The sequence below is a fragment of the Macrotis lagotis genome, chromosome 4 (genome assembly GCF_037893015.1).
Source record: "Macrotis lagotis isolate mMagLag1 chromosome 4, bilby.v1.9.chrom.fasta, whole genome shotgun sequence".
NCBI classification, from domain to species: domain Eukaryota; kingdom Metazoa; phylum Chordata; class Mammalia; order Peramelemorphia; family Peramelidae; genus Macrotis; species Macrotis lagotis.
Window position 1 is genome coordinate 271786130 of NC_133661.1, and position 27383 is coordinate 271813512.

General features: G+C 36.5%; 1 protein-coding gene across 4 annotated transcripts in view; it reads right to left on the minus strand.

Moving 5' to 3' along the window:
• Window positions 1–9454: 9454 nt before the first annotated feature.
• The window catches only part of EXD2 (exonuclease 3'-5' domain containing 2), a 104843-nt gene continuing 86914 nt past the window's right edge, over window positions 9455–27383 (minus strand). The window contains exon 10 of one of the 4 annotated variants that reach the window (XM_074236042.1): window positions 9455–9605. In XM_074236042.1, the coding sequence (XP_074092143.1) occupies window positions 9598–9605 (8 nt within the window). In that variant the 3' untranslated portion in view covers window positions 9455–9597. Of the gene's footprint in view, window positions 9606–9637; window positions 11287–27383 lie in introns of those variants that run through there. The other 3 variants (XM_074236043.1, XM_074236044.1, XM_074236041.1) reach the window with 3 other exon arrangements.

Below are 27383 nucleotides of genomic sequence, written 5' to 3' on the forward strand. Positions count from 1 at the left end.
TGGGCTCAAGACTTTGAAAATCAAATGAGGGAGATAGAAGAAAAACTGGGAAAAGAAATGAGAGAGATGCAGGAAAAATATGAAAATGAAGTCAGCAGCTTAGTCAAGGAAATCCAAAAAAATGCTGAAGAAAATAGCATGCTAAAAACCAGCCATAGGTCAAATGGATAAAACAGTTCAAAAAAGTTATTGAGAAGAATGCTTTAAAAGGCAAAATTGGCCAGATGGAAAAAGAGATAAGAAAGCTCTCTGAGGAAAACAAATCCTTCAGACAAAGAATAGAACTCAGAGAGACTGCTGATTTTATGAGAAATCAGGACTCAATACTTCAAAACCAAAAGTATGAAAAATTAGAAGAAAATATGAAACATCTTATTGAAAAAACAACTGATATGGAAAACAGATTTAGAAAAGATAATTTAAAAATTATTGGAATACCTGAAAGTCATGATCAGGAAAAGAGCCTTGACATCATTTTCAAAGAATTACTACAGGAAAATTGTCCTGATATCCTAGAAACAGGGGGCAAAAATAGAAATGGAGAGAATCCACTGATCTCCCCAGGAAAGAGATCCAAATAAAACAACCCCTAGGAATATTATAGCCAAGTTCCAGAACTCCCAAGTCAAAGAGAAAATATTAAAAGCAGCCAGAAGGACACAATTCAAATATCATGGAGCTGCAGTCAGGATCACACAGGACTTAGCAGCAACTACATTAAAAGCTCATAGGGCTTGGAATATAATATTCCAGAAGGCAAAAGAGCTTAGTTTAGAATGCAACCGAGAATCAACTACCCAGCCAAACTGAACATCCTCTTCCAGGGAAAAAGATGGACTTTCAGTAAACCAGGGGAATTTCAAATGTTCCTTTAGAATGGCCAGAGCTGACCAGAAGGTTTGATCTTCAAATACAGGACTCAGGTGAAGCATAGACATTGGAGGAGAAGGGGACAATATGAGGGACTTAATGATGATGAACTGCATGTATTCCTGTATAGAAAAATGATACTGATAATACTCATATGAACCTTCTCATTTAACAGAGCAGGTAGAAGGAGCTTTTATAGATGAAGCACAGGAGAAAGCTGAATTTGAAGATAAAATGTGGTGTAAAAATGGAGTCAATAGAAAAAAGGGAAATGTAATGGGAGAAAGAAAAAAGAGAGGGGGAATAGGCCAAGATATTTCATATAATAAGATTTTTCTTTATTACAATGAGCTATTGCAGTGATATGGAAGGGTGGAAGACAAGGGGGAGTGAGGGAATCTTTGCTCTCACCAGAGGTAGCTAGAAGAGGAAACAGCATATATACTCAATGGGGTATAGACATCTGGAGTAAGAAGGAGAGAGGGACGGGGGAAGGGGTGGGGATGTGAATGATGGAGGAGAGGATGGACCATGGGGGGTGAGTGGTCAGATATAACACATTTTCTTTTTTACTTCTTGCAAGGGGCTGGGATTGGATGGCCTGTCTGGGACCATATGGCCAGGTGGATGCTGGGCCTAAGGGGTGTTGTGGGGGCTCGGGGCCTTGTGGCTCCAGGGCCAGGGATCTGTCTGCTGCACCACTCAGCTACCCTGCAGCAGAGTCAGAGTGAAAGGAGAGAGAAAATGTAGTACATGGTAGTGGAGAAATCAGAAAGGAGGGAATGGCAATGGTGGAAAAATATGGAAGTAACTTTTGTGATAGACTTAACATAAAGAATGTGATCCACCCACAACAGAGTTGATGGTGTTGGAACACAGACTGAAGCACATTTTTTATTATTATTATTTTGGTGGGGGGTGCAGGGCAAATGGGGCTGGGGCCGCATAGCAGGGTGATCGTTGGGTGTCTGAGGCCAGATTTGGACCTGGGTGCTCCTGGCTCAAGGGCCAGTGCTCTGTCCACCACCCAGCCACCCCTACTATTATTAGTATTTTATTTCATTTTGGGTCTTTTTCTTTTTTTGTTTTTTTCAGGGCAGTGGGGTTGGGGTGGCTTACATGTCATACACACAGCCGGGTGATTGTTGGGTGTATGGGGCTGGATTTGTGCTGGGGTGCTCCTGGCTCCAGGGCTGGTGCTCCATCCACTGTGCCACCTGGCCATACCTACAATTATTACTATTATTTTTTTAATTTTAATTTTTTCTCTCCCCTTTACTTTATCACTTGAGCGAGTCTATATTTTTTGGGGGGAGTGGGTATTTTGTTTACTCTTAAACAGGAATATTTTATTAATGTATAAAAAACATTATTTGTACAAAATGAGAATAAATAAATATTAAATAAAAAAATAAAACAAAATATACAAAAAAAAGTTGTAGCTCTCAGAGTTCAGGCAGCTCACAACACTCCCAAGTACACTGCCCGAATCAGATTAAAATGTGTTGTTTGTTGTTCAGGTATTTTCACATTCAACTCCCCATTTTGGTTGTTGTTGGGTTGGGGGGAGTTTTGTTTATTTTGTAGTTTTTGGCAAAGATAAATTGCCATTTCCTTCTCCATTCATTTTGCAGATAAGGAAAGGGAAACTTGCTCATGGTCACATAACTAGTAAGTTTCAACTGGCTCTCTACCCACTGTGCTACGTAGTTATTCCAAGATTAAGATATAATTAGGGTGCGGCTAGGTGGCGTAGTGTATAAAGCACCAGCCCTGGAGTCAGTAGTACCTGGGTTCAAATCTGGTCTCAGACACTTAATAATTACCTAGCTGTGTGGCCTTGGGCAAGCCACTTAACCCCATTGCCTTGCAAAAAACTAAAAAAAAAGTTCCATTTTGAAACCTGGGACTTACTTTGCCTCATCTCTTTCTTGTTTCTGTTTGTAGTAGCAAAGAATTGGAAATCAAGTAAATGGCCTTCAATTTGGGAATGGCTTAGCTAACTGTGGTATGTCTATGTCATGGAACACTATTGTTCTATTAGAAACCAGGAGGGATGGGAATTCAGGGAAGCCTGGAGGGCTTTGCATGAACTGATGCTGAGCGAGATAAGCAGAACCAGAAAAATATCATATACCCTAACAGCAACATGGGGGTGAAGATCAACCTTGATGGACTTGCTTATTCCATCAGTTCAACAGTCAGGGACAATTTGGGGCTCTGTGCAATGGAGAATACCATCTGTATCCAGAGAAAGAACTGTGGAGTTTGAACAAAGACCAAAGACTATTACCTTGAATTTAGAAAAAAAAAACTGATAATCTTATTATCTGATCTTTCTATCTCTTATACTTCATGTTTCTTCCTTAAATATATGACTTTTCTCTCATCACATTCAATCTGGAGCAATGTATACCATGGAAATGATATAAAGACTGGCAAACTGCCTTCTGTGGGAAGTGGGGGGGGGGAGGGAAGTAAGATTAGGGGAAAAATTGTAAAACAAATAAAATCTCTAAATTAAAAATAATAAAAAATGTAAAAAAAGAATGCAATAACTCCAATTTAGCACAGATCTCATTATTAGAACTTCATTTTACAGAACCTAAATGTTTAGCAGTCAAGAGTCTTAATCTGCAACAAAAACAATTTTTTTTCTTTGCAGTAATGGTGTTGAATTTACACTGGTTCAATGTCAAATGCTTTCAATTTCCAATTTTTCCAATAGCAAAATTCTTTCATCCCAAAGGGTCAGTTTTGCTTAGATTCTAAAGACAATTTGAAAATATAGCCCCCCAAACTATTAAACTGTTCAAATTTTTTGACTCAGAAAAACTAACAAAACCTATATCCCAAAAAAGACTGAAAAAAAGGAAAAAGACCAAGATATTATATATGTGTATATGGTGTGTATATATGTCAGCACTCTTCATTACAGAATCATAAGCTAAAAGGAGGTACCCACCAATTGGGGAATAGCTGAACAAATTATGCTACATGGATATGCTGGAATATTATTGTACCATAAGAAATAATAAAAGATTAAGTTCAGAGAAACATGGTAAGACTTGTATGAAATGACACAGAGTAAAATGAGCAGGACCAGAAAAACAATTTATTATTACAATGTCATAAAGACAAACAACTCTGAAAGATTTAAGAACTCTGATCAATGATTCCAGAAGACGATAAATGAAGCATATTATCTATCTCCTGACCAAAACATATTGTATTCAAGACACAGAATGAGAGTTTGGATTCAAACAATATGGGAAATCTGTTTGCTTGACTTGCAACTTTTTTTTTGCAAAGCAATGGGCATCAGTGACACAGGTAATAAATAAGTGTCTGAGATCAGATTGATATAGGTTATACATGTATAGTCATACAATTTCCTTTTTTTAAACATTGGAGGAGGTAATAGAAAGGAGGGATAAAGGAGAAGTCTTCAAAAAGAAGAAAAAAGAAAATAGGAAAAATGTACTATTTTTTTATAATTCACAGACAAGAACAAAAGGAATTAAAGACAAGCAGGATACTTTGAAAATTAAATGTTGAGTTATTATATAAGCTCATATACAAGCAAGCTGTACATGAGAGATTCAGAGTTTCATGTACAATTCTCTGTCATTTCTTATGGTATAGTAATATTCCATTATATTTATATACCGTAATTTGTATAGTTATTCCCCAATTTGTATTGCCATTCTCCAAATTTTCCAGTTTGTGGCTACTATGAAAAGAACTTCTATAAATATTTTTCTACTTGAGTCTTTCCTCTTTTCCTCTTTTATGTCTTTGGGAGTATAGGCCAAGCAGTAATTTAGATGGGTCAATGTGTATGTACAGTTTAATAACTTCTGGAGCATGTTTCCAAATTTCTTTTTAGAATGACTAGAGTAATTCAAAACTATCACAAATCGTTAGGGAACCACAAACCTCCCATTTGTCATTTTTCTTTTTTGTCAGTTTTGCCTTAAGTTTCATAGCATTAAGAGTTGGTTTAACTTGCCTTTCTCTGAATATTAGTGCTTTTAAGCCTTTTTTTTCAATGTTTGTTGATAACTAGTAACTTTATTCTGCCCAATAAGCTTCCATGACTCCCTCTTACAGACTCAAGTTAGCATTTAAAGTTTTTGCAATCTGGCTCCAGGTTACCTTTCCACATTTTCTACTAATCTCTTTATGTTCTAAAATGGTTTCCTTGTCATTCCCCAAACTTGTCATTCCATCTCCATAGTCATGCCTTTGTACATGCTGTTCCCATGCAGGAATTAGTCTCCTACTCATCTTCACCTCTTAAAATCCTTAAATTCTGTCATAGGAGCAGCATATATTAGTCTTGCTAGGTGGTGCAGTGGATAGAGCACTGGTCTTGGAGTCAGGAGGACGGGAGTTTGAATCTAGCCTCAGACACTTGCCATTTACTAGGTGTGTGACCTTGGGCAAGTCACTTAACCCTGATTACTTCACATCCAGGGCCATCTTCAGTCATCTTGATCGATATCTCTGGTCAATGGACCCAGATGGCTCTGGAAGGCTAGTGACCTACCACAGCACCTCTTACTCAAATCCAATTCATTTACTTGCTTGCCATGGCATTACCTCCCTGATATCATGGTCTTCTTTGAAAATGAAGGACAGGAGGGGCAGCTAGGTGGCATAATGGATAAAGCACTGACCCTGGAGTCAGGAGTACCTGGGTTCAAATGTGATTTCAGACACTTAATAATTACCTAGCTGTGTGGCCTTGGTCAAACCACTTAACCCCATTTGCCTTGCAAAAAAACTTTTAAAAAAGATATAATTAGGAAATACTTAACAATATAAATAAAAATACAATAAAACATAATGTTGATATGTGGTTTTCCAAGTTAATATGTGCCTGCCAGTATCCTTAGAAAAAATTAGTGGCCCCTTTTCTATTTGAGTTTGACATCTTTGTCCCAAACTATTATAGCCAGAATTTGGCTCCTTTCTCACCAAATGGCAAATCCACAATATGGAGATATATACATACATACATACATATATATATATATGTGTGTGTGTGTGTGTGTGTGTATGTACATATATATATATAATAGTAAAACAAAAATATTTATCTAAAGTGACAGCAAGCTGAAATCAGAAAAGGTATACAGATGTGAATGTGATAGACGATACATAATGTGAATGAATTCTCCTACTGAGAATGTTATATCTCAGTCCAACCAAGAAAAAATCCCAGATCACCCATGGGAAAATTCACTGAAGTCTCTAGTGAAGTAAGCTGGGAATAGACAGGGACAGGATCAAGGTGCCAACTCCTCTTTGTGGAGGTTTCTTCCCAAAGTCCTTCTTTTCCTTCATACACTTGAAGAGAATCTACAACAATGAATCTTCTTTCTCAAATTTGTAAGCCAGAAGACTCATATTTCTCTTCTGCCAAGCCCCGCCATCAACTCTGTCCCTTACATGGGCTCACACAAAATGTTCCAAGGCATTAATTTCCATCAGTGAGGAGAGCCTTATGCAAAAGAAATTTGATAAAACAGTTACACTAAAATAAGCTGTTTTATATCAATTATTAGATGGATTATGAATGTCTAATTTCATTCTAATTTCAAAGGGCCTAGCATGAGTCAAACTGCACCCTTGAGTGGTGGGATTTTTGATTTCTTGACTTCATAGATGTTTTAAAACTTGAATACCCAAATCATTCATTTGTTCTTTCTCTCTGTTAATAAAAGTATATAAATTTACCCTAAAGGATTGCTTTTTCTATATCCAAAAGTTTTTAATATATTGCTTCACTGTTGTAATTTTCAGTGATAAAACTATTGTTTCTATGATGAGTTCTCTAACCTATCAATTCTTTTGGATTTAATTATTTTGCTTCTATTTAACTCTTTTATTCAATTGTACTTTATGGATTATAATTTTTATAGTGTTATGTTCAGTAAAAGATATATCTATTATTTCCATTTATCTTCAGAGTTGTTTATGCCCTAGCACATGGTCAGTTTTTGGAAGAGTATCATGCATGACTGAGAAATTATTTCCAGAGTTCTATTATATTTAACTTTTCTAAAAATGTTCAGTTCCTTAACTTCTTTCTTTTCACCATTTTGTCAGATTTGTCTAAGTCTAAAAAGGAGGACAGGGTTCCTCAAATAGTATAGTCTTACTGTCTATAATTTGATTAACTTCCTATAATTTGACTAACTTTTTCTTAAAATATTCAGATGCTTTTCAATTTTGTACATGTCTATTAAGTTTTATATTGTTTCATTATACATGTTGTCTTTAAGCTATGGAAGAAAAATTTTAGTATTCTGTACTTCAGGTTTTAAGACTGTCAAATATTATTTATATGCTTAGAGGCATTGCTGTTTAGAAGAATATTCAAACAATAGAATTACCTCTGATGAATAAAATTTTCCTTTTTTAAGCAAGATCTTTATATGTCTTATAGTATTCATGAACAAAGACAAAATCCCACAGTCAAGATAAAGCTAGTTTAGTGACAATATCTCATTTTTTAAAAACAGGAAAATAGCAACTCAAAATGGCAGCACACCCTGAAGGATCATTTCCCTAATCTGGTCAGAGTATGTGCAAAGGAGGACACTTGAGCAAAATCAAGAAAGCAATTATAATAAAAATAACATTGAAAGGATAAGCATCTTTGTAAGACTTAAGACTCTGATCAATTTAATGAACATGATTCTATGGGACTAGTAATAAGCTATGCTACCCACCTGCTAAAAGAGAAATTATAGATTCAAGATGCAGAGTAAGACAAAGATTTTTAGACATATACAATATGAAAATGTATTTTTATTGACTTTGTATAGTTCTTAAAATTGTTTTTCTTTTTAAATTGAGAGGAAAAAATGTTTATTATTTGAAAAATAATATAAGACATGAGAAAGAGGAAAAGAACATTGCTCTTAATTGTAGATTAGTCAAAGGGGCTTTTGCCAGTGTCTGGTTACCCTCTAATTCTATCTTCAGGGATATCAAAGTTTTCTCATGAACTTCAATATAGTTTCCCTTTAGAAACTGGTTAGATCTTTAAAAGGATATTACAAAAGAAATTTAAGCTATGGCACTGTCTTCTTGGTATTTGATTAACTGCTGAAACTTCATTCAAATGGATATAAAGACGTTAGACAAGAAAACAGGAAAAATGATTTTTTAATGATTCTAAGAAAGGAATTGTAGTTTCCTTGCTTAACACTTTTAACAATGTCTACTTTCATTGTTCCTTTTATTTGAGGTTATGATTGCTATCCTAGTATTTTTAGTTCACTGAGGCATAACTTCAGTTTATAGCTCTTCATTTTAGCTCTGTTGAACTTATGTTATAAATGCGTTTCTTGTAAATGGCATATTGTTGAATTCTACTTTCTAATCCATTGGGCTTCCATTTCGTGGGTAAGTTTAGCCCATTCATGTTCAGAGTCAATTCACGTTCAGAGTTAATTTTGTTTTTACCTCAATTATATTCTATTTTATTTTCTTCCCTTTTTGATCCCTTCTCTCAAGAAGGTGATTAAAATGAGGAAAAGTTATTCACACTAACAACCTAAAATTGAAAAGATCCATTTCCATTCCACTGTCCCTCCTCTTTTCATTCCTTCTAGACCCTGATAACTTGTTCTTATATTTTCTTCCTTTCTGAAAAACTCCCCTTTTATGATCTATGATATAAAGTTAAAGTTCACTCTTCTTGCTTCTGTTTCTTTCTTTATTCTATTCTACCTCTTAAACTCCTCGTTGCTGCATTTTTCCCTGATGAATTTAATGTATTTTCACATCAAATGTTTGTTTTGCTATAAGACTCCTTTGTACCTTTCATGAGTGAAGTTTGCTCCCTCCACCCCCATCCTCCATATTTTTATACTTTTCTTCTCATGAATCCCAATTATGAGAAATATTAAGTTCCTCCCTTCTCCTTCATTTCTTCTCTAGTGGATTTTTTCCCTCATTTGTTTTGTTCTTAAAACCATCATATCCAAATAACAAAGCCATCCCCTGCCAATCCCTATGTTGCTTTATCCTTCTACTGTAACCCTTGAAGTCAGTAAGATCCTAAAGGTACATTTATATCTTCACTCCCTGTTAAAATATAAACAGAACTTGAAAAAAATTTTAGAAAAGTTAGAAATGATAGTTCTATTGTAATTATGAAATGTGAATAGAAAGAAGTATTTATATAACTCAACAGTGTGTGACTCCTGAACAAAAATTCCATGTATTTGGGCACAAAGACTTCATAAACTATTGCAGAAAAGCAGAATTGTTAAACATATACTTTCATTTACCACAATGTAAAAATTACATTCAACCTAGTAGTTGTCATGTTGAATATAATTTTTGAAGAAAGGATTAAAATTAATTGGAAAATATGAGCTTTTGTGCTAAAAATGTCTCCTATGAGAGAAAACAAATGGTACTCATTTGTATTCATCCTTGGTTGTCTGTCCTGGTTTTGATATCTTAACATATATCCTTTTAAAATGAGTTGGTCAAACAAATGAGAGAAAATATAAGAAATTTTATTAACAAAATAAACTAAGCAAAGAGAAAACAAGATTTATCATCCAGGGGCGGCTAGGTGGCACAGTAGATAGAGCAACGGCCCTGGAGTCAGGAGTACCTGTGTTCAAATCTGGTCTCAAACATTTAATAATTACCTAGCTGTGTGGCCTTGGGCAAGCCACTTAACCCCGTTGCCTTTCAAAAACCTAAAAAAAATTGAAACAATAATTTCAGCAAATTTGCAGGATGTAAAATGTATACACATAAATCATAAGCATTTCTGAACAGAAATAAGTAGAAAGAAATAGAGAAATTTCATTAATTATAACTTCATACTATATAAATTATTTAGGAGTCTGCTCTCTAAGATACATAGGAAGTGTGATATTCTTTGCTGAAATAAAAACAATCTTAAATAATTGGGGAAATTTTAATTGTTCTTGATTTGGTCAAACCAATATAATAAGAGTACAATGCTACCTAAATTAATTCACTAGTTCAGTGACAAGTTATATAATCAAATTACCAAAAAATTACAATATAGAGTTAGAAAAATAATACAATTCATCTGGAGAAATAAAAAATAAAGAAAAGGAAAATGATGGGGGAAAGAGGAAAGGAAAGGACTTAGTAGTACCAGCTCTTAACTTACATTACAAAATAGTAATTACCAAAAGGATTTGGTACTCACCAAAAGGATTTGGTACTGGTTAAAAAAATAGAAAGATATAGCCCATCAATGTATGGAATAAATTAAATCACAACATACAGAAGAAAATGAGCATAGTAGCATAGGATTTGGTAAATCTAAAGATCTGCAGGTACTGGGGTAAGAATTCACTGTTCAACAAAAACTTCTGGGAAAACTAGAAAGTATAGACCTATATCTCATACTATATACCAAGATAACCTTCAAATAGATATATGATATAGATGAAAGATATTTTATAAACAAATTAGAGAAGGAAGAAAGAAAGAAAAATGTTTTTCAGATCTCTGGATAAGTTAAGGATTCATGATAATCATGAAAAAGATAGGATTACTTAAGGTAAAATGGATAATTTTGACTACATAAAATTGAAACTTTTTAGTACAAACAAAATCAATGTGGTTAAAGTTGGAAGGGAAAGTTAATTGGATAAAAATTCTATGCAATAAGTTTCTGAAATAAAACTTTCATATGCCAGAAATGTAAAAGAACTCTGGCATGCATTCAGGACTATTTCTATGAATTCACACTGGCTTCCCTGGTAGAACCCTTTCCTGTGTTTCTGGTTATATATAATCCTGGTGGGAAAAGGATTTATTGATCTTAATTGGAATGTATCTGGGAAAGCTAGGTTTCTCTATGATTATGCACATAACCATTTTATCTTTGCCAAGAATCAAAGTCAAGTTCACAACTTATTGTTTTAAGAATCCATTTTCTTTTCTTTTTTTTGAAAATCAGAATATTTGTCCATACCAGTCCTGCTCTTTGCTGATTTTCCAAAGATCACTTCTGGTGGTCCATCAATTATATCTGTCAACACTTTTAGTGTCCTTAGAAGTTTTATCAATCAGACCTTAGGACTTGAATCTATCAAAGGAAGCTAAGTGTGTTCTTACCATTCCTATTTCTGTAATTCATTGCCTAGAATGTCAATGGCTATTCTTATAGGTTCTTGGCACTCATTCGTATTCATCCTTGGTTGTCTGTCCTTGTTTTGGTATCTTAACACATATCCTTTTAAAATGAGTTGGTCAGGGCGGCTAGGTGGCGTAGTGGATAAAGCACCGGCCCTGGAGTCAGGAATACCTAGGTTCAAATCCAGTCTCAGACACTTAATAATTACCTAGCTGTGTGGCCTTGGTCAAGCCACTTAACCCCATTTTCCTTGCAAAAACCTAAAATAAAATAAAATAAAATAAAATGAGTTGGTCAAAGACCTTCTGGTTCAGTCATGAAAGTTTCTTTCAACACCTCTATCTTCTTAAAATAAATTGTGATTATGTCATCAGAATCTCAGTCTTAAGAACATTCCATTCCACTTAAGTCAATTTTCCTTCTAACATTTTAGATCATTGGACTCTTACCATCATCTAGGATACAAATTAGACTTATTTTGCCTTCCCTTCCTCATCTACTAAATTTTTAAGATGGCATGGTTATTGTTTCTCAAGATTATTACTTACAATTTTACTTAATTGGTAAGAATTCAGGCCCAAAATTTAAGTAGCTATTTTGCTTTCTCTAATTTTATCTTTCAGAAAGTTACAGTAAGTAAAGAACATTGGCTGCTTTTAGCAGAGACCTCCAGCAGGGATACAAATAGTTAAAGATTTGTACCCTACAATGATGACCATATCTTGTATAAATGTCAAGCTTTGTAGTCTGCATTAGGAATACATCATCTTTCAGGTGGCCCAGTAGGATGTAATTACTGTAATCATTAGCTACTGTATATTGTTAATCTCTTCCACTAATAAAACTCTCCATTTCTTACCCACTACCAAACTGTTTTGATGATTGTAGCTTTATAAAAATGTTTGCCTAATGCAAGGCCCACCTTCTTTCAAATTTTTTTATTTCCTTTATAATTTTTACTTTATCCAGATAAATTTTGTTATTTTTTCTAACTCTTATGAAGTAATTTTGGTAGTTTTATTGTCATGACACCGAATTAGTAGATTTACGTAGTATTATCATTTTTATTATGTTGGTTTGGCCTACCTATGAGCAATAATATTTCTTCAATTATTTAACTCTTGTCTTTATTGTGAAAAGATTCATAATTGGGTTTATATAGTTCCTATGTGTCTTGGTAGATAGACTCCAAAGTATTTTATATTGCCTATAGTTTTTTGTTTTTTTTGGTTAGGTTTTTTTGCAAGGCAATGGGTTAAGTGGCTTGCCCAAGGCCTCAAAGCTAGGTAATTATTAAGTGTCTAATGCCGAATTTGAACTCAGGTACTCCTGACTCCAGGGCTGGTGCTCTATCCACTGCGCCACCTAGCCACCCCCCCCCCATAGTTTTTAAAAATGAACTTTCTCTATCATTTCTTTTGCTCGGTTTTGTTGGTCATATACAGAAATGATGATGTGTGCTCAAAGTAATATTTTGATCAGCTTTTTAGTTGACTCTAGAATTTTCTATTTAACTATCAAATCATCTGCAAAAAAAGTTAGTTTTATTTTCTGTTTGCCTATCCTTATTCCTTCAATTTCTTTTTCCTGTCTTATTGCTATAGTTAGCATTTCTAGTACAATATTGACTGGTAATGGTGCTAATAGACATTCTTGCTTCACCTCTAAACTTGTTGGAAATGCTTCTAGCTTATTTGTAGTAAAGATAATGCTTGACCCAGGTTTTAAATAGATACTATTTATTTCAAGAAAGCTCCATTTATTTATAAGTTTTCTGCTATAGGAATGTGTGTTAGACTTTTTCAAAGACTTTTTCTGAATCTATTGAAATAATCATAAGAGTTTTGTTGTTTTGTTTCCATTAATCTGATCAATCATTTTAATAGTTTTTCTAATGTTAAACTAGCCTTGTATTCCTGCTATAAACCTAATCTTGTCATAGTGCAGAATCTTTCTGATATATTGCTATAATCTCTTTGCTAATATGGTATTTAAAATTTTTATATCAATAGTCATTAGTCATAGAAGGGATTTGACAGGAGTCCTTTTTTATCTTTTTTTTCTGATGTCTTTAAGTATCAAAATTAATTGTTCTTTAAATATTTGGTAGAATTCACTTGAAAATTCATCTGGTCTTGGGTTTTTATCCCCCCCCCCTTTGGAAGTTAATGTATAGGGGCAGTTATAGGAACACTGGATACAGCACTGATCCTAGAGTCAGAAGGACCTGAGTTCAAATCCAGACTCAAACACTTGATACTTAATAGGGTAAGTCCAATTGCTTTACAAAATAAATAATAATAATAATAATAAAGTTAATATATGGTTTGTTCAATTTCTATTCCTAAAATAGGGATATTTAAATATTTTATTTCCTAACCTGTTAATCTGGGCAATTTGTATTTTTGTAAAAATTCATTCACTTAATTTAGATTGTCAGTTTTGTTGGCAAATAGTTGGGAGAAAGAGCTCCTAGTAATTGTCTTTTCTTAATAATTTCTTCTTCATTGGTTATGAATTCATTTTTTAATTTTTGATACTAATAATTTGGATTTCTTTTTTTAAATCAAATTAGGCAAAGGATTAACTATTTTAGTGAGTTTTTAATGGTTTCTACTTTCAGTTTTGTTCATTTCTCCTTTTATTTTCAAGATTTCTATTTTAGTATTAATTAGAAGTATTAAATTTGTTAGGAATGTGAACAATTCCTTGATCTACTCTTTCTTAGAACATTTCCTCTAAATACTACTTTGACTGTATCAGGTCATCTTATTGTTATTATTTAATGAAGTTTTAAAAATTTTATTTATTTATGGCAGTGGGGTTATATGACTTGCCCAAGGTCACAGTCAGTCAATTATTAAGTGTCTGTGGCAAAATTTGAACTCAGGTCCTCCTGAATCCAGGGCCAGTACTCTATCCATTGTGCTCCCCCTCAAATGAAATTTTTTAAATGATTTTCATGGTTTGCTCTTTGAGTCACCCATTTTAAAGTTATTTAATTTCCAATTAATTTTTAATTTATGCTTCAAAATCCCCATTATGCTCAGAAAAGACACCTTTAATATTGCTGCTTTTATACATTTGTGAATTGTATATGCCTTAATATGTGGTAAATTTTTATGACTATCATGAAAAATTGCATAGTTGGTATATTTCTTTCTATTCCATTTGTTTCCAAAAGGCTATCATATCAAACTTTTCTCTAAATTTTCTAACAAATAATCTATATATCTCCTTGACTTTTTTCTCATTTATTTTTTACTTAGATTTACCTTGGTCTGAGAGTGTTAAATTATAGCTTTAGAGTCTTTTCCTTCCTGTAATTCATTTAGTTTTTCTTCAAAGAATTTAGATGCAATTTTTAATCTCTTTTTCTTTTTTTTAAGAATATGACTAATACAGGCATTTGTTTTTGTAATGAGTTTTGAATTTATTGCCTTCTTAATGAGAGAGGGAAGGGCAGAAGAGAGAAAGAAATTGTAACTGAAAACACAAATTCTTTTTAAAATTAATTTAGATGCTGCCATTTGGTGCATACATATTTGATCTTGATATTCTTTATGTTACCTTTTAGCAAAATGTAGTTTACTTATTTATCTCTTCTAATTAGGTATGTTTTAGCTTTTATTTCATCTGAGTACCTAACAAAAGAAGCATAATAGATTCTACTTTAAGCCCCTAAGCTTCAGTTCCTTGTTTTAACTCTATATGTATCTTTCTATTTCAAATGAGTTTCTTATAAACAAAATATTATTGATTTTACCAGACTGTTAACCACCATAGGGAAGGGGAAAGGGAAGGGGAAAGGAAAGTGGTAGAAAAATGTAAAACTCATAAATTTGCAAATGGATGAATGTTGAAAAACTATTATTGTATGTAATTGAAACAATATATTATTAGATTTTGGTTTCTAATCCATTCTGCTATATTCTTCCATCTTAAGGATGAGTTTATTCCATTTACATTAGCAAATGTATTTGCTAACTGTGTATTTCCCTATATCTTATTATCTTAAACTTTTCCTTCTCTTTCTTTTTTTAAGTCTGTTCTATTTCCCATCACTACTTCCCTTAATCTATCTACCTTTTTATTCTTCTTCCTTTCTCTTAACCCCTTTCCCTCTTACTTCTCTATTGGATAAGAAGCTTTTCTTTTTTTTAAAATTTCTTTTGTTTCCAATTATATATAAAGATAGTTTTCAACAATGAGTCTTTTCCTGTCTTTGTGACTTAAGCTTCCTTATCTTCACAGAAACTCTTAAAGATTTATACTGGTGTCTGTGCACTTCTGAGTAGGTGGGCCTACTGTTGTTTTCACAGCTCACTCTGGAGGCCTTCAAATTTTCTGTGCTTCCAAAGGGATGGGATCTAGGGAAAGGTCTCTCTTGAAGTGAGCACTGAAAGTTCTTGACCTAGATTTGGGTCTGTTGGCATGTGTATAGTTGAATTTCATTAGACTGATGCTGGCCTTGAATCATTGTTGACCCTCTGGGAGTTTCTGCAGGTCCCAAGCTAATGAATGAATCAGTGGCTCCACTTTGGTCTGGGTTTCTGCCCTGGTTGTTCCATAGTAAGTTTAAGTGCTAGGCTAATAGCTAAAACACTCCTGAGTTCAGAGTCATGCTGCTGTTTCAAAACTTGTTCCCTGCTCAGTGCTCATGAAAGACCCTCATCTCCTCTCTAGATCTGTGATGGGGAACTGGGTAATGAGTAACAGAGTTATACAGTGGCTGGTAGCTCAGGATCTCTTTCTACCCCTTGTTTCTACTGTGTTCCTATTATTGTGTTCTACCTTCCATCCTTTACAAAAGTCTCAAGGCTCTAAAATGTTTCCTTCTAGCACTGCCCATTCAAGCACCAGTAGATTTCCTTAAGCTATCTTGGGCTATGACACCTTCTTGGCTTTCCTCATCAAAACTCAGTTTGGTACATTTTCTAGGTTGTTGTGGGGAAGCAAAGAATGGGCAAAAATGCTTCCTCTCACTCAGGATTCTTAAATCTGCTCTATGACATTTTATTCCAAGGGGTCTTTGTAATATTTTAAAAGCTCCACGGTTCCACTGTAGGTTGAGGAGCAACCAGAGGACAGAGGAGAAGGAAACTTTCTGCCATCTTTGAGGTTGAGTTGCTAGGACACTATTTTCCTTCAATCCCTATGGGTATCTTGAAAGAGTGACAAGGTTTGGAAACAAACCAGTTTGGTTTACCATGTCCTGTGTACAAAAAAGCAAACATTTTCCTGTTACTGAAATTTATCAGTAAATCTTCCCATCTTTTTTGACCTGAAACCTTAGACATAGCTTCCTATCATCTCAAATAAATTATTCTTAAAAGAATGCTTTTCACCGGCCCTGGAGTCAGGAGTACCTGAGTTCAAATCCGACCTTGGGCAAGCCACTTAACCCTATTTGCCTTGCAAAAAAAAAAAAACTAGAAAAAAAAGAATGCTTTTCTTTGTTCAAGTTCATGTTTCCTGGAACTCTATAGATGAATGGTCATTGACTGTTCCTTCTGGGTGAATTTCTTTTTTTTCTTTTTTTTGTGAATTTCTTTTTTAGGGGAGGGGATTGCTAGGCAATTGGGGTTAAATGACTTGTCCAAGGTCACACAGCTAGGTAATTATTACGTGTCTGAGGTCCAATTTGAACTCAAGTCCCCCCTGACTTCAGGGTTGGTGCTCTATCCACTGTGCAACCTGGCTGCCCCCTTCTGGGTGACTTTCAAAACAGGACAGCAGATGGAACTAAAATCTGAGTGCAGACAACAAATCAAACATTGGAGAAGTGGCCGATTATGAGCAGCACAAGTGCAAAACAGAAAACTGGATAAGGGAGAACCACAAGATAATTAACTGTCTGTGAATCCAAAGAACCCTGGGCCTGGGAAGGTCCATGTTGACCCAGAACTGGAAGGTTTTAACTAGCTACTTGTTTTTGAATATGGGGAGGGTTCTGAACTGTTTCTGGGACCCCCTGAAAACCCAAAGTTGCTTTTTCTACTGTTTGGCCCAGAGGATTGGCAGGTTGGCCACAAAGTAGAATAAATTACACCCCTGCCTTTCCACCAACTGCTATAGCCAGCAACCACAGCTAACCACAGTGGGGACAAGAACAAAAATGGATTGTACCCACATCTCTCCACCCTAAGCTGTTTCTATCTAACAAGACTTCCTATCCTCTCCTTTTGGTGCTAGAAGTGAGAAGGAGACACTTTTGTCCTGCCTAATTCTCTTTTAATTATTCTTTTTTTTTTTTTACATAAGACTTTCACTTGAAACTAAATTCAGGCTGTCTAATAAACCAAACATTCTGCCTGCAGCTAGAGCAGATCCCTGGAAGATAGAGGAATGAGTCTATTTTATTTCTTCATGTTTTTACAAGGTAATCTAGCATGATCAGGGATAGAGAGAAACACAGGAGGTCTGCCTCATTTTAAGCAAAAGCTATAGTTATTTGTAAGTTGAAATCATATGAACTGATTAAGAAAATCTGTGCTTAATCCCATTACTGTAAACTATTTTCCCCTTAATTTATCTGTTTTGTAAGTTTGGATTTTTGTTTTGATTTTCTGCTAAATGTGGAACCACCTCTGTGTTATATAACATTTGTTTCTGAAGATCTCAAGGCACTTCACAGATATGATTAGGGGCAGGCAGTTATTGACCCATGCTATAAAATGAGAAAAGGCAAAGAGAGGGAAATGACAAGTCTAAATTCTGTCAAATTATGAAGAGTTTAAGCCCAGGTATTTTAACACCCAGATTTTGCCTTCTTCCTCTAAATGACCTCCCTGAGTCACAAAGATAAGGCCAAATAAACAAGGAAGTAGTAGGGAAGGTGATGAGGGAAGGGGGGGGGGGGAATCCTTCTGAAGACAGAAGTCAAAAATCTAAATTACTTTGAGCCTGGGTGACTACTTTCAGGAACTGTAAACATTACCACTGATCATGAAATTATCCACTTGTTATATTTGGGAATAATGAATGGTATTTCAGATGATAATTAGAAATGTGGCAAATGCTTTTATTAACTGCAAGTAATTAATACAAATGGAGATAGCATTAGTAAAACTGCATGAGGAGCAGCAGAAATAGTGATAGAGGATCTCTTTCTAAACTTTGGTTCCCCTCCCTCTCCCTCTTCTGCTGAACACTCAAGAACCCATATCCAGGACTGTGGAGCAACTTAAAAGGCAGAGTTCTATGCAGCACCCCAAACAGACTGCCAAAATGATAAAGCACTGAACAGTTTCTGGTTCCCAGGGCACTGCTATTCTCTCATGACCTTTTCTAAAGGTACAAAAAGCAAAAGTCACCATGGAAATGACTAATTGTCTTCTGGAGTCCAATCTTATTGAGTGCCATACAAAAAAAAAAAATCTGCTGATAGCCTGAGTGGGGATCATTTTAGATGTGCAAAATGTACTTCTTGACCTGGAGATGAAAGGACAGGCACATTCTATCAGAAAGGATGCAACACAAAGGGATAATAAAAGAGCATTCTTAGAGCATCCAGTTCTAGCCCCTTGACTCCCTCTTTTCAACCATGCAAGTTAGCACTGGAAGGAAGGAAGGAAGGAAGGAAGGAAGGAAGGAAGGAAGGAAGGAAGGAAGGAAGGAAGGAAGGAAGGAAGGAAGGAAGGAAGGAAGGAAGGAAGGGAAAGAATAAAAGAAAGAGAAAGAAAGAAGGAAGAGAGAGAAAGAGGGGAAGAGAGAAAGGAAGGAAGAAAGAAAAAGAGAGAAAGAGAGAAAGAGAGAAAGAAAGAAAGAAAGAAAGAAAGAAAGAAAAGAAAGAAAGAAAGAAAGAAAGAAAGGAAGGAAGGAAGGAAGGAAGGAAGGAAGGAAGGAAGGAAGGAAGGAAGGAAGGAAGAAAGGAAGAAAGGAAGAAAGGAAGAAAGGAAGAGAGAAAGAGAGAAAGAGAGAAAGAGAGAAAGAGAGAAAGAGAGAGAGCGCACTGGCCCTGGAGTTAGGAGGACCTGATCTGAGATCGGATTTGAACCCAGGTACTCCTGACTCCAGGGCCGGTGCTTTATCCACTGTGCCACCTAGCCACCCCTAGAGTAAGTCACTCTTAACCCCATTGCCTTAAATAAATAAGAGAGAGAGAAAGAGAAAAAGAAAGAGAAAGAAAGAGAAAGACAGACAAGAAAGAGAAATAGAGAGAGAAGAGAAAGAGAGAAGGGAAGAAACAGAGACAAAAGAGAAAGAGAGAGGAAAGAAAGAGTTAAGTGGTGCAGTGGATAGAGCACCAATCCTGGAGTCAGGAGGACCTGAGTTCAAATGTGACCTCATATACTTAAAAATTATCTAGCTGTGTGATGTGTGACCTTGGGCAAGTCACTTAACCCCATTTTTGTCAAAAAATAGAGAAAGAAAAGAAAGGGAGGCAGGGAGGAGGGAAGTGACTAAATAAGTCTTAGAAGAAATTCAGTAGTAGGCAAGTGAGAATTCCAGTTAAAAACAGACTTTTATCAGAGGCTATAAATAAATAGTTCTCAAAGAATTGAAAACGATTAACAATCATGTGGGGCAGCTAGGTGGCACAGTGGATAGAGCACCAGCCCTGGAGACAGAATGACCTGAATTCAAATCCAGCCTCAGACACTTAATAATTACCTAGCTGTGTGACCTTGGGCAAGTCACTTAACCCCATTACCTTGCAAAAAAAAGAAAGAAAAGAAAAAGAAACAATCATGTGAAAATTACTAAATTACTAAGTAGTCCTAGATTACTACTATTAAGAGAAATGCAAATCAAAACAACCCTGAGGTTTCACCTCACATCCTGTGAAAATTGACTAAAATGATGAAAAACAGAAACAAACTAGGGAATACCTGAACAAATTAAGTCACATGAACTTTGAAGAAGTCCAGAAAAATCCTTCTGGAAAGAATCTCAAACTACTCAAAAGTTGTGCCTGATCATCTAGAGAGTGGATGAAGAGTAATAAGAAGAGTATCTACTGGTCAGATTATAAAATGTCTTTAGATTATTTTTAAAAAACTAACCTGTCCATCAGGACTTATATCTAGGACAAAGAGTACAATGAATTAGACTCAGAATTTTTAAGAGGAATTGAGCTATTTAGGAAATTGCAAAGCTCTTTTAATGATCAAAACTTCATCCACCTGTCCAAAGAAAAGAAATCCATCTTCTGGTTATCAATACTCCACCTATGTTGTTCTATGGTTGAGAGACATGGAACACAACAATATCTGAAGAGTTATCATCTTTTGTAAATGAGGTGTGAGAGAAAAAAATTGATACAGAGGAATTAGATGGGGAAGGAAAGCTGGTAGATCTAGAAATCTACTCAATGGAGAAGAGCTAAAGAAGGGTATATATAAGGGAGGGATTCTTGGGCTGTAACAAATAGAAGAGTAAGAACAAGTGAATAAAAGTAAAACAGCAATCATGAGAGTTGTTGCTTTCAGGAAACGTTACAAAAATGAGAGAGGCACACAAACAAAATAATGAACAGGAATAGAATTTATGTTAAAAAAGCAGGAATAGTAATCATGATATCAGATAAAATTAAAGCCAAAATATATTTAATTCAAAGAGGAAAATAGGGGGCAGCTAGATGGCGCAGTAGATAGAGCACTGGTCTTCGTGTCAAGAGTACCTGAGTTCAAATCCAGCCTCAGACACTTAATAATTACCTAGTCGTGTGGCTTTGGGCAAGCCACTTAGCCCCATTGCCTTACAAAAAAAAAGAGGAAAATAGGAAACTCATACTATATGTCAGCAATATTAATATTATTTTAGACTATTCAAAATAGATAATATAAAGTAGAAATATTATTGTGGTAGAGAAAAATAAGGAGTTGGTGAATTCAGAAATATATGGAAAGATTTAGACTTATGAAGGAAGATGTTATCCATGTCGGAGAAACAGAGGATAAGTAGAAATAAGTATAGTATAGTTTTACATATATGTATATAAATGTATATAGGTATATATGTGTATGCTATAGATATCTATGTGAGTAAATGTGTATAAATATAAAATGTACATATATGTGGGTGTTTATATGAGTGTGTACACGCATGTGAGTGTATATATATATATACATATATATGTATGTGTGTGTATGAATAAATACATGCTTAATTCTGGCCTTCATAGGGGGTTGGGGGAAGGGAGGAAACAGAACACAGTAGAGAGCAAAAGAAAACTACAAGGAAGCACAGAAAAGATGGACAATTTTGGACATGATGTGTAGTATTTATTATATATGTAAGACTTTCTTGAAATGGAAATTTATTGCTTTATATTTTGAATCCTCTCATGTTTGGTTGTGCACGTGACCATGTTGTTTTTTCTTTTCTTATTTTGTATTTAAGTTTAAAGGTTTTTTAATAACATAATATCAAAATCTTTCACCAGGGAAAGGTACAATAGGATAAAAAAAAATGGGCTGGACATATGACAATAGTGAGGAGGACTGAATATTCCCCAGGTATTCTTATAATGTCAGGATAAAGTGGGAAAAGCCTACACATGCTCAGTGGACCCTCTGTGGAAAACTTATTAGGGAAAATGTATGAGAACTGCATGGATAGACAGGCATGAATGGGTTTCTCTCTGGTTGTTGAAGGGAATATTCAAATCAATGAGGTCAGACATCTATTTAGTAACTGAAGTCCAGCCAGGAGGGCTATTTTCATAAACTTTCACATGGTCTCAGCTAAATCTATAGAGGCCACTATAAAATGATTTTCCATATAATAAAAGGGTAGGATCATTGAGTAAATGATTCAGGTCATCTCTACCCCATTTAAAGTTCAATTTTGCTGGGTAGTTGATTCTCGATTGCATTTTAAGTTCTTTTGCCTTCCAGAATATCATATTCCAAGTCCTATGAGCCCTTAATGTGGATGCTGCTAAATCCTGTGTAATCCTGATTGTAACTCCAATATATCTGAATTGTTTTGTTCTGGCTGTTTGTAGTATTTTCTCTTTGACTTGGGAGTTCTGGAACTTATCTATAATATTCCTGAGAGATATTTTTTTGGATCTCTTTCAGGAGGAGATCAGTGGATTCTCTACATTTCTATTTTACTGTCTGCTTCTAGGGTATCAGGGAAATTTTTCTGTAGAAATTCTTTAAAAATGAATTTCATGATCATGACTTTCAGGTAACCCAATAATTTTTTAAAAGATTTTATTTATTCTGATTTCTACAATTTTTCCCCTAATCTGACATTCCCCCTCACCCCCACAGAAGGCAATTTGCCAGTCTTTACATTGTTTCCATGATCCAAATTGAATGTAATGAGAGAGAAATCATATCTCCAAGGACGAAATATGAAGTATAAGAGATAGCAAGATCAGACAATAAGATATCAGGGTTTTTTTCCTAAATTAAAGGTCCTTGGTCTTTGTTCAAACTCCACAATTCTTTCTCTGGGTACAGATAATATTCTCCATTGCAGACAGCCCCAAATTGTCCCTGATTGTTGCACTGATGGAATGAGCAAGTTCATCAAGATTGATCATTGCCCCCATGTTGCTGTTAAGATGTACAATGTTTTTCTGGTTCTGCTCATCTCACTGAGCATCATTTCATGCAAATTCCTCCAGGCTTTCCTGAATTCCCATCCCTCCTGGTTTTTAATAGAACAAGACATACATATATCACAATTTGCTAAGCCATTCCCCAATTGAAGGACATTTACTTGATTTCCAATTCTTTACCACCACAAACAGGGCTGCTATGAATATTTTTGTATAAGTGATGTTTTTACCCTTTTTCATCATTTCAGGGTATAGACCCAGTGGTATTGCTGGATCAAAGGATATGCACATTTTTGTTGCCCTTTGGGCATAGTTCCAGACTGCTCTCTAGAAAGGTTGAATCACAGCTCTACCAACAATGTAATAGTGTCCCAGATTTCCCACAACACTTCCAACAATGATCATTATACTTTCTTGGTCATATTGGCCACTCTGAGAGGTGTGAGGGGGTACCTCAGAGAAGCTTTAATTTGCATTTCTCTAATAAGTAATGATTTAGAGCATTTTTTCATATGACTATGAATTGCTTTGATCTCCTCATCTGTAAATTGACTTTGCATATCCTTTGACCATTTGTCAGTTGTAGCCCAATAATTTTTAAATTATCTTTCCTGGTTCTGTTTTCCAGATCAGTTGGTTTTTTTCAATGAGATATTTCACATTTTCTTCTAATTTTTCATTCTTTTGGTGTTGAATTGTGTCTTGATTTCTTGCAAAGTCATCAGTTTCCTTTAGCTCCAGTCTACATTTGAAGGATTTATTTTCTTCAGAGAGTTTTCTCATCTCCTTTTCCAACTGACCAATTCTGCTTTTAAGGCATTCTTCTCCTCATTAACTTTTTGGACTGTTTTATCCATTTGACCTAAGCTAGTTTTTAGTGTTATTTTCTTCAGCATTTTTTGGATTTCCTTGACTAAGCTGTTGATTTGGTTTTCATGTTTTTCCTACAACTCTCTCATTTCTCTTCCCAGTTTTTCTTCTACCTCTCTTACTTGATTTTCAAAATCTTTTTTTTTTTTTTGAGCTCTAAAATAGCCTGAGCCCAATTTATTTCTTGGAGTCTTTAGATACAGAAACTTGGACTGTCTCATCTTCTGATTGTGTGTTTTGATCCTCCATGGAACCAAAGTAATTGTCTATGGTCAGGTTCCTTTTTTTCTGTTCACTCATTTCCCCAGTCTATGCCTGGTTTTGGGGTGCTTCCTTAGCTTTTGAGTATTATTTGGACACTCCCGCAAGGAGCTCAGTTCCTTCAAGGTCTTATGAGAGGCTCTGACTGCTCTCCTGCCTGAACTCTGGTCTGTGGATGACCATAAGCACACCCCTTGCCCTGGGGCTGTAAGGAGGGTCCCTGCTCTATGGCAGTACGGGAACCCAGACTGTGACCAGGTTCTGAATATGGACAAAGAACAAGAGTCCTGTCCCAGGGACAGAAGAAAGACCTTGCCAGTCTCCCTCCTCTCCCTTACCTTCCATGGGCTGAGTAATCTGGAAGCAGCTGGCAGGCAGCTCCTGCTGGACAGGTCCACAGGCCTGCTTCTGTTTCCTGGGATCTGGGCTGAGCTAAGGGCCAGGTCCATGTTGAGGAGGGCCATGCTGGCCTGGGCTCCACATTCGCTCTGACAGAGGTCTCTCTGCTGATCTTCCAAGTTGTGCTTGGTGCTCCCTGGGGTGGCAGGTCAGGAAATTGCTTCTGCTTCCAGGAGCCAGTGCTCCTGGGACCTAGGTACCCTGAGGCTATTCCAAGAAGGCTGGAGTTCCTTCATTCCTGTGCTGCCACCCCCTCCAACCATGTGGAACAGAGCCTTCCCACTATTTTCCAGGTTACCTTGGGCTGGAGAATTGCCTCACTGGATCTTTCTGTGGGTTCTGTCTCTTGAAAATTTAGTTAGAGCCATAATTTTAAGGTTTTTGAAATATTTTGGAGAGAACTCTAAGAAAAGCTGTTCTCCTGCCTCATCTTGGTTCCACCACCCCCCATCTACCCCATTTAAAGTAAATGAGAAGATCAATCAATCAACCAATCAATCTCAATCACAGGCTCTCTTCAGAGTAAATCCTTGAAACTCAAGTGTCAAGGACATGAATCTGTTCAGATGGGTCAAGAAAACTTGGTTATATCCCAATTAGCAAACTAGTTTAGAAGCAAGTATTCTAGAAATTGGATCAAGTATGATATTCCAGCTAAACTCTCTGGGGGGAAAAAACACTTGAAGGGAAAGGACAAGCCTTGGCTCCAGCCTCAGCCTAGGGCTTTGTCTCCTCTATTCTTTTGGTCAGAGGAGGTCTGTTGAGTAGCCTTCTGTTTGGTCTCCCTGCCTCAAGTCTCTTCACTCTCCAGTCCATCTTCTACTCAGCTGTCAAAATAATCTTCCTAAAGCATAGGTCTAGCCATATTGCCTCTCTACTCCAGTGACTACCTCTTACATTAAGGATCAAATGTAAACTCCTCTGGTGTTCAAAGACCTTCATAGCCAGTCCCTCACCCAACTTTCCAATCTTTTTGCATATTCCTTCTCCCACTGCACCCAACCATGAACTGTGTGATCCAGTGACAATGGTCTCCATGCCAATCCTCACACAAAACACATGCTACTTCATCTCCTAACTCCAAGAATTTTCACTGGTTGCCCCCAAAGCTGTCTCCTTGGAATTCTTAAAGTACCAGATAAAAGCATACCTACTACAATAAGTCTTTCCCTATCCCCCTTAATTCTAGGGACTTCCTTCTGTTCACTGCATCCAATCTATCCTATAAATGTCATTTGTACCTAATTTTTAAAACTGTTGTCTACCCCACTAGACTGGGAGCTCCTTGAGAACAGCAAGTGTCCTTTCCCTTTCTTTGTATCACCAGTATTTAGCATTCACTTACTGTAAGCTTTGAAGGGTTCAGAGAATGTCAGACCTCCCACCTTCTCATTAATGTCTTAGTGGCACCCTGGATCAAACAGGGGGTGGCACTATTTTAATTGGGAGCCAAGGGCAGATTCAATGCAGATTCACAGTTCTGTGAAGACCCCAGAAAAAGGAATTCCTTGACAACTCCACAAATGGAAGAAAAGGACTTCCAATAACCAAAAGCTTTGAGTCATCCTTTTGTCACCTTCTTCTTGGAAGTATATTTACTTGTGGGATAATGTGTCACAGACTTTTAGGGGGATGTTTTGTACCAACTCTTCTTATCATTTCTGTTGTTCAGCTGTTCAGTCACAACTGATTGTGGACCAGAACATGCAAATGCTATCTGTGGGGTTTTCTTGGCAAAGATTCTAGAGTGATTTTCCATTTCCTTCTCCAATGGATTAAGGCAAACAAAGTTAAGTGATTTGCCCAGGATCACACAGCTTTTAAGTATCTAAGGACAGAGTTGAATTCAAATCTTCTTGATTCCAAATCCAGTATTTTATCCAACAAGCTCTAATCTTTTAGTTTATTGTACTTACTGTATGACATTAATACCCATTTCTAAAAAGACACTTTAAAACTGGCTAGCTAAAATGATTTTCAACTAACAGTCTTGGGAGAAAGCATAATCAGTTGCATTAGAGAATCCAAACCAATTCTTCAAGGGTATTACTAGAACCCTGAGTGGAAGATATTACATTACTCAGGGACCTGACACTCATCTTTGAGAGTGTAAATTGAGATAAGGATACTTGAAGTTTATGTGGGCTGAAATAAGTTTTAGTATTAGAAGGATAATCAGGGCGGAGCCAAGATGGCAACATGAAGGGATCGAGTCTTAGGAGCTCTCTGATAAAAACTCATAAACTAAGGACTCTAACTAAACTTTCGAGAGACAGAACCCACAAAGGGACCCAGCGAGGGAGTTCTCCTACTCAAGGTAACCTGGAAAAGAGCAGAAAGGCTCTGCTCCCCGGGCCGGAGGGGCAGCCTGCCAGAGGGGTGGCCCGCCAGAGCCAAAGAACTTCAGCCTCCTGGAGGCAGCCCCAGGGCACTGGGAGCCTCAGCTCACAGCAGCGGGGGAGCCTCCTGAGCTGCACCCCGGGGAGCACCAGCACAAAGTGGGGGAACAGCGGGGGACCTCTGCCAGAGCGAGCACGTGGAGCCCAGCCCTCAGGGCACACAGCCAGCAGCTTGGTCTCTCAGCAGCCCAGACCAGGAAACAGAAGCAGGAGGAGCCAGTAAGCAGGAGCCTCCAGGGCATGAGCCCATTGAGCTGAGGGAGGGGAGTGAAGAGAGAGAGACTGCAGAGCTCTGTCCTCTGCCCCTGGAACAGGACTCTGGGGCTCTGACCACATTCAGATCCTGATCCCAGTCTAGGCCCCCCCATAGAACAGCAGGGACCCCCCCACCTCAGCCCCATGGCAGAGGGGGGCGCATATGGTCATTCACAGACCAGGAGGGAGGACAGAGCCTCACACACTGAGACCCTTGTGGGAGTGTCCCAAAAGCTCAAGAAGCACCCCAAAAAACCAGGCTTAGGCTGGGAAAATGAACAAGCAAAGAAACAAGAGGAAGACCATTGAGAAATATTTTGCAAATGAGCCCAAGAAGGATCAAAATACTCAGTCTGAAGATGAGGAAGCACAAGCTCCTACATCTAAAGACTCCAAGAAAAACAGAAATTGGGCTCAGGCTATGATAGAGCTCAAAAAAGACTTTGAAAATCAAATGAGGGAGTTGGAAGAAAAACTGGGAAAAGAAAGGAGAGACATGCAGGAAAAACATGAAAATGAAGTCAGCAGCTTAGTCAAGGAAATCCAAAAAAATGCTGAAGAAAATAGCATGCTAAAAAACAGCTTAGGTCAAATGGATAAAACAGTTCAAAAAGTTATTGAGGAGAAGAATGCTTTAAAAAGCAAAATTCGC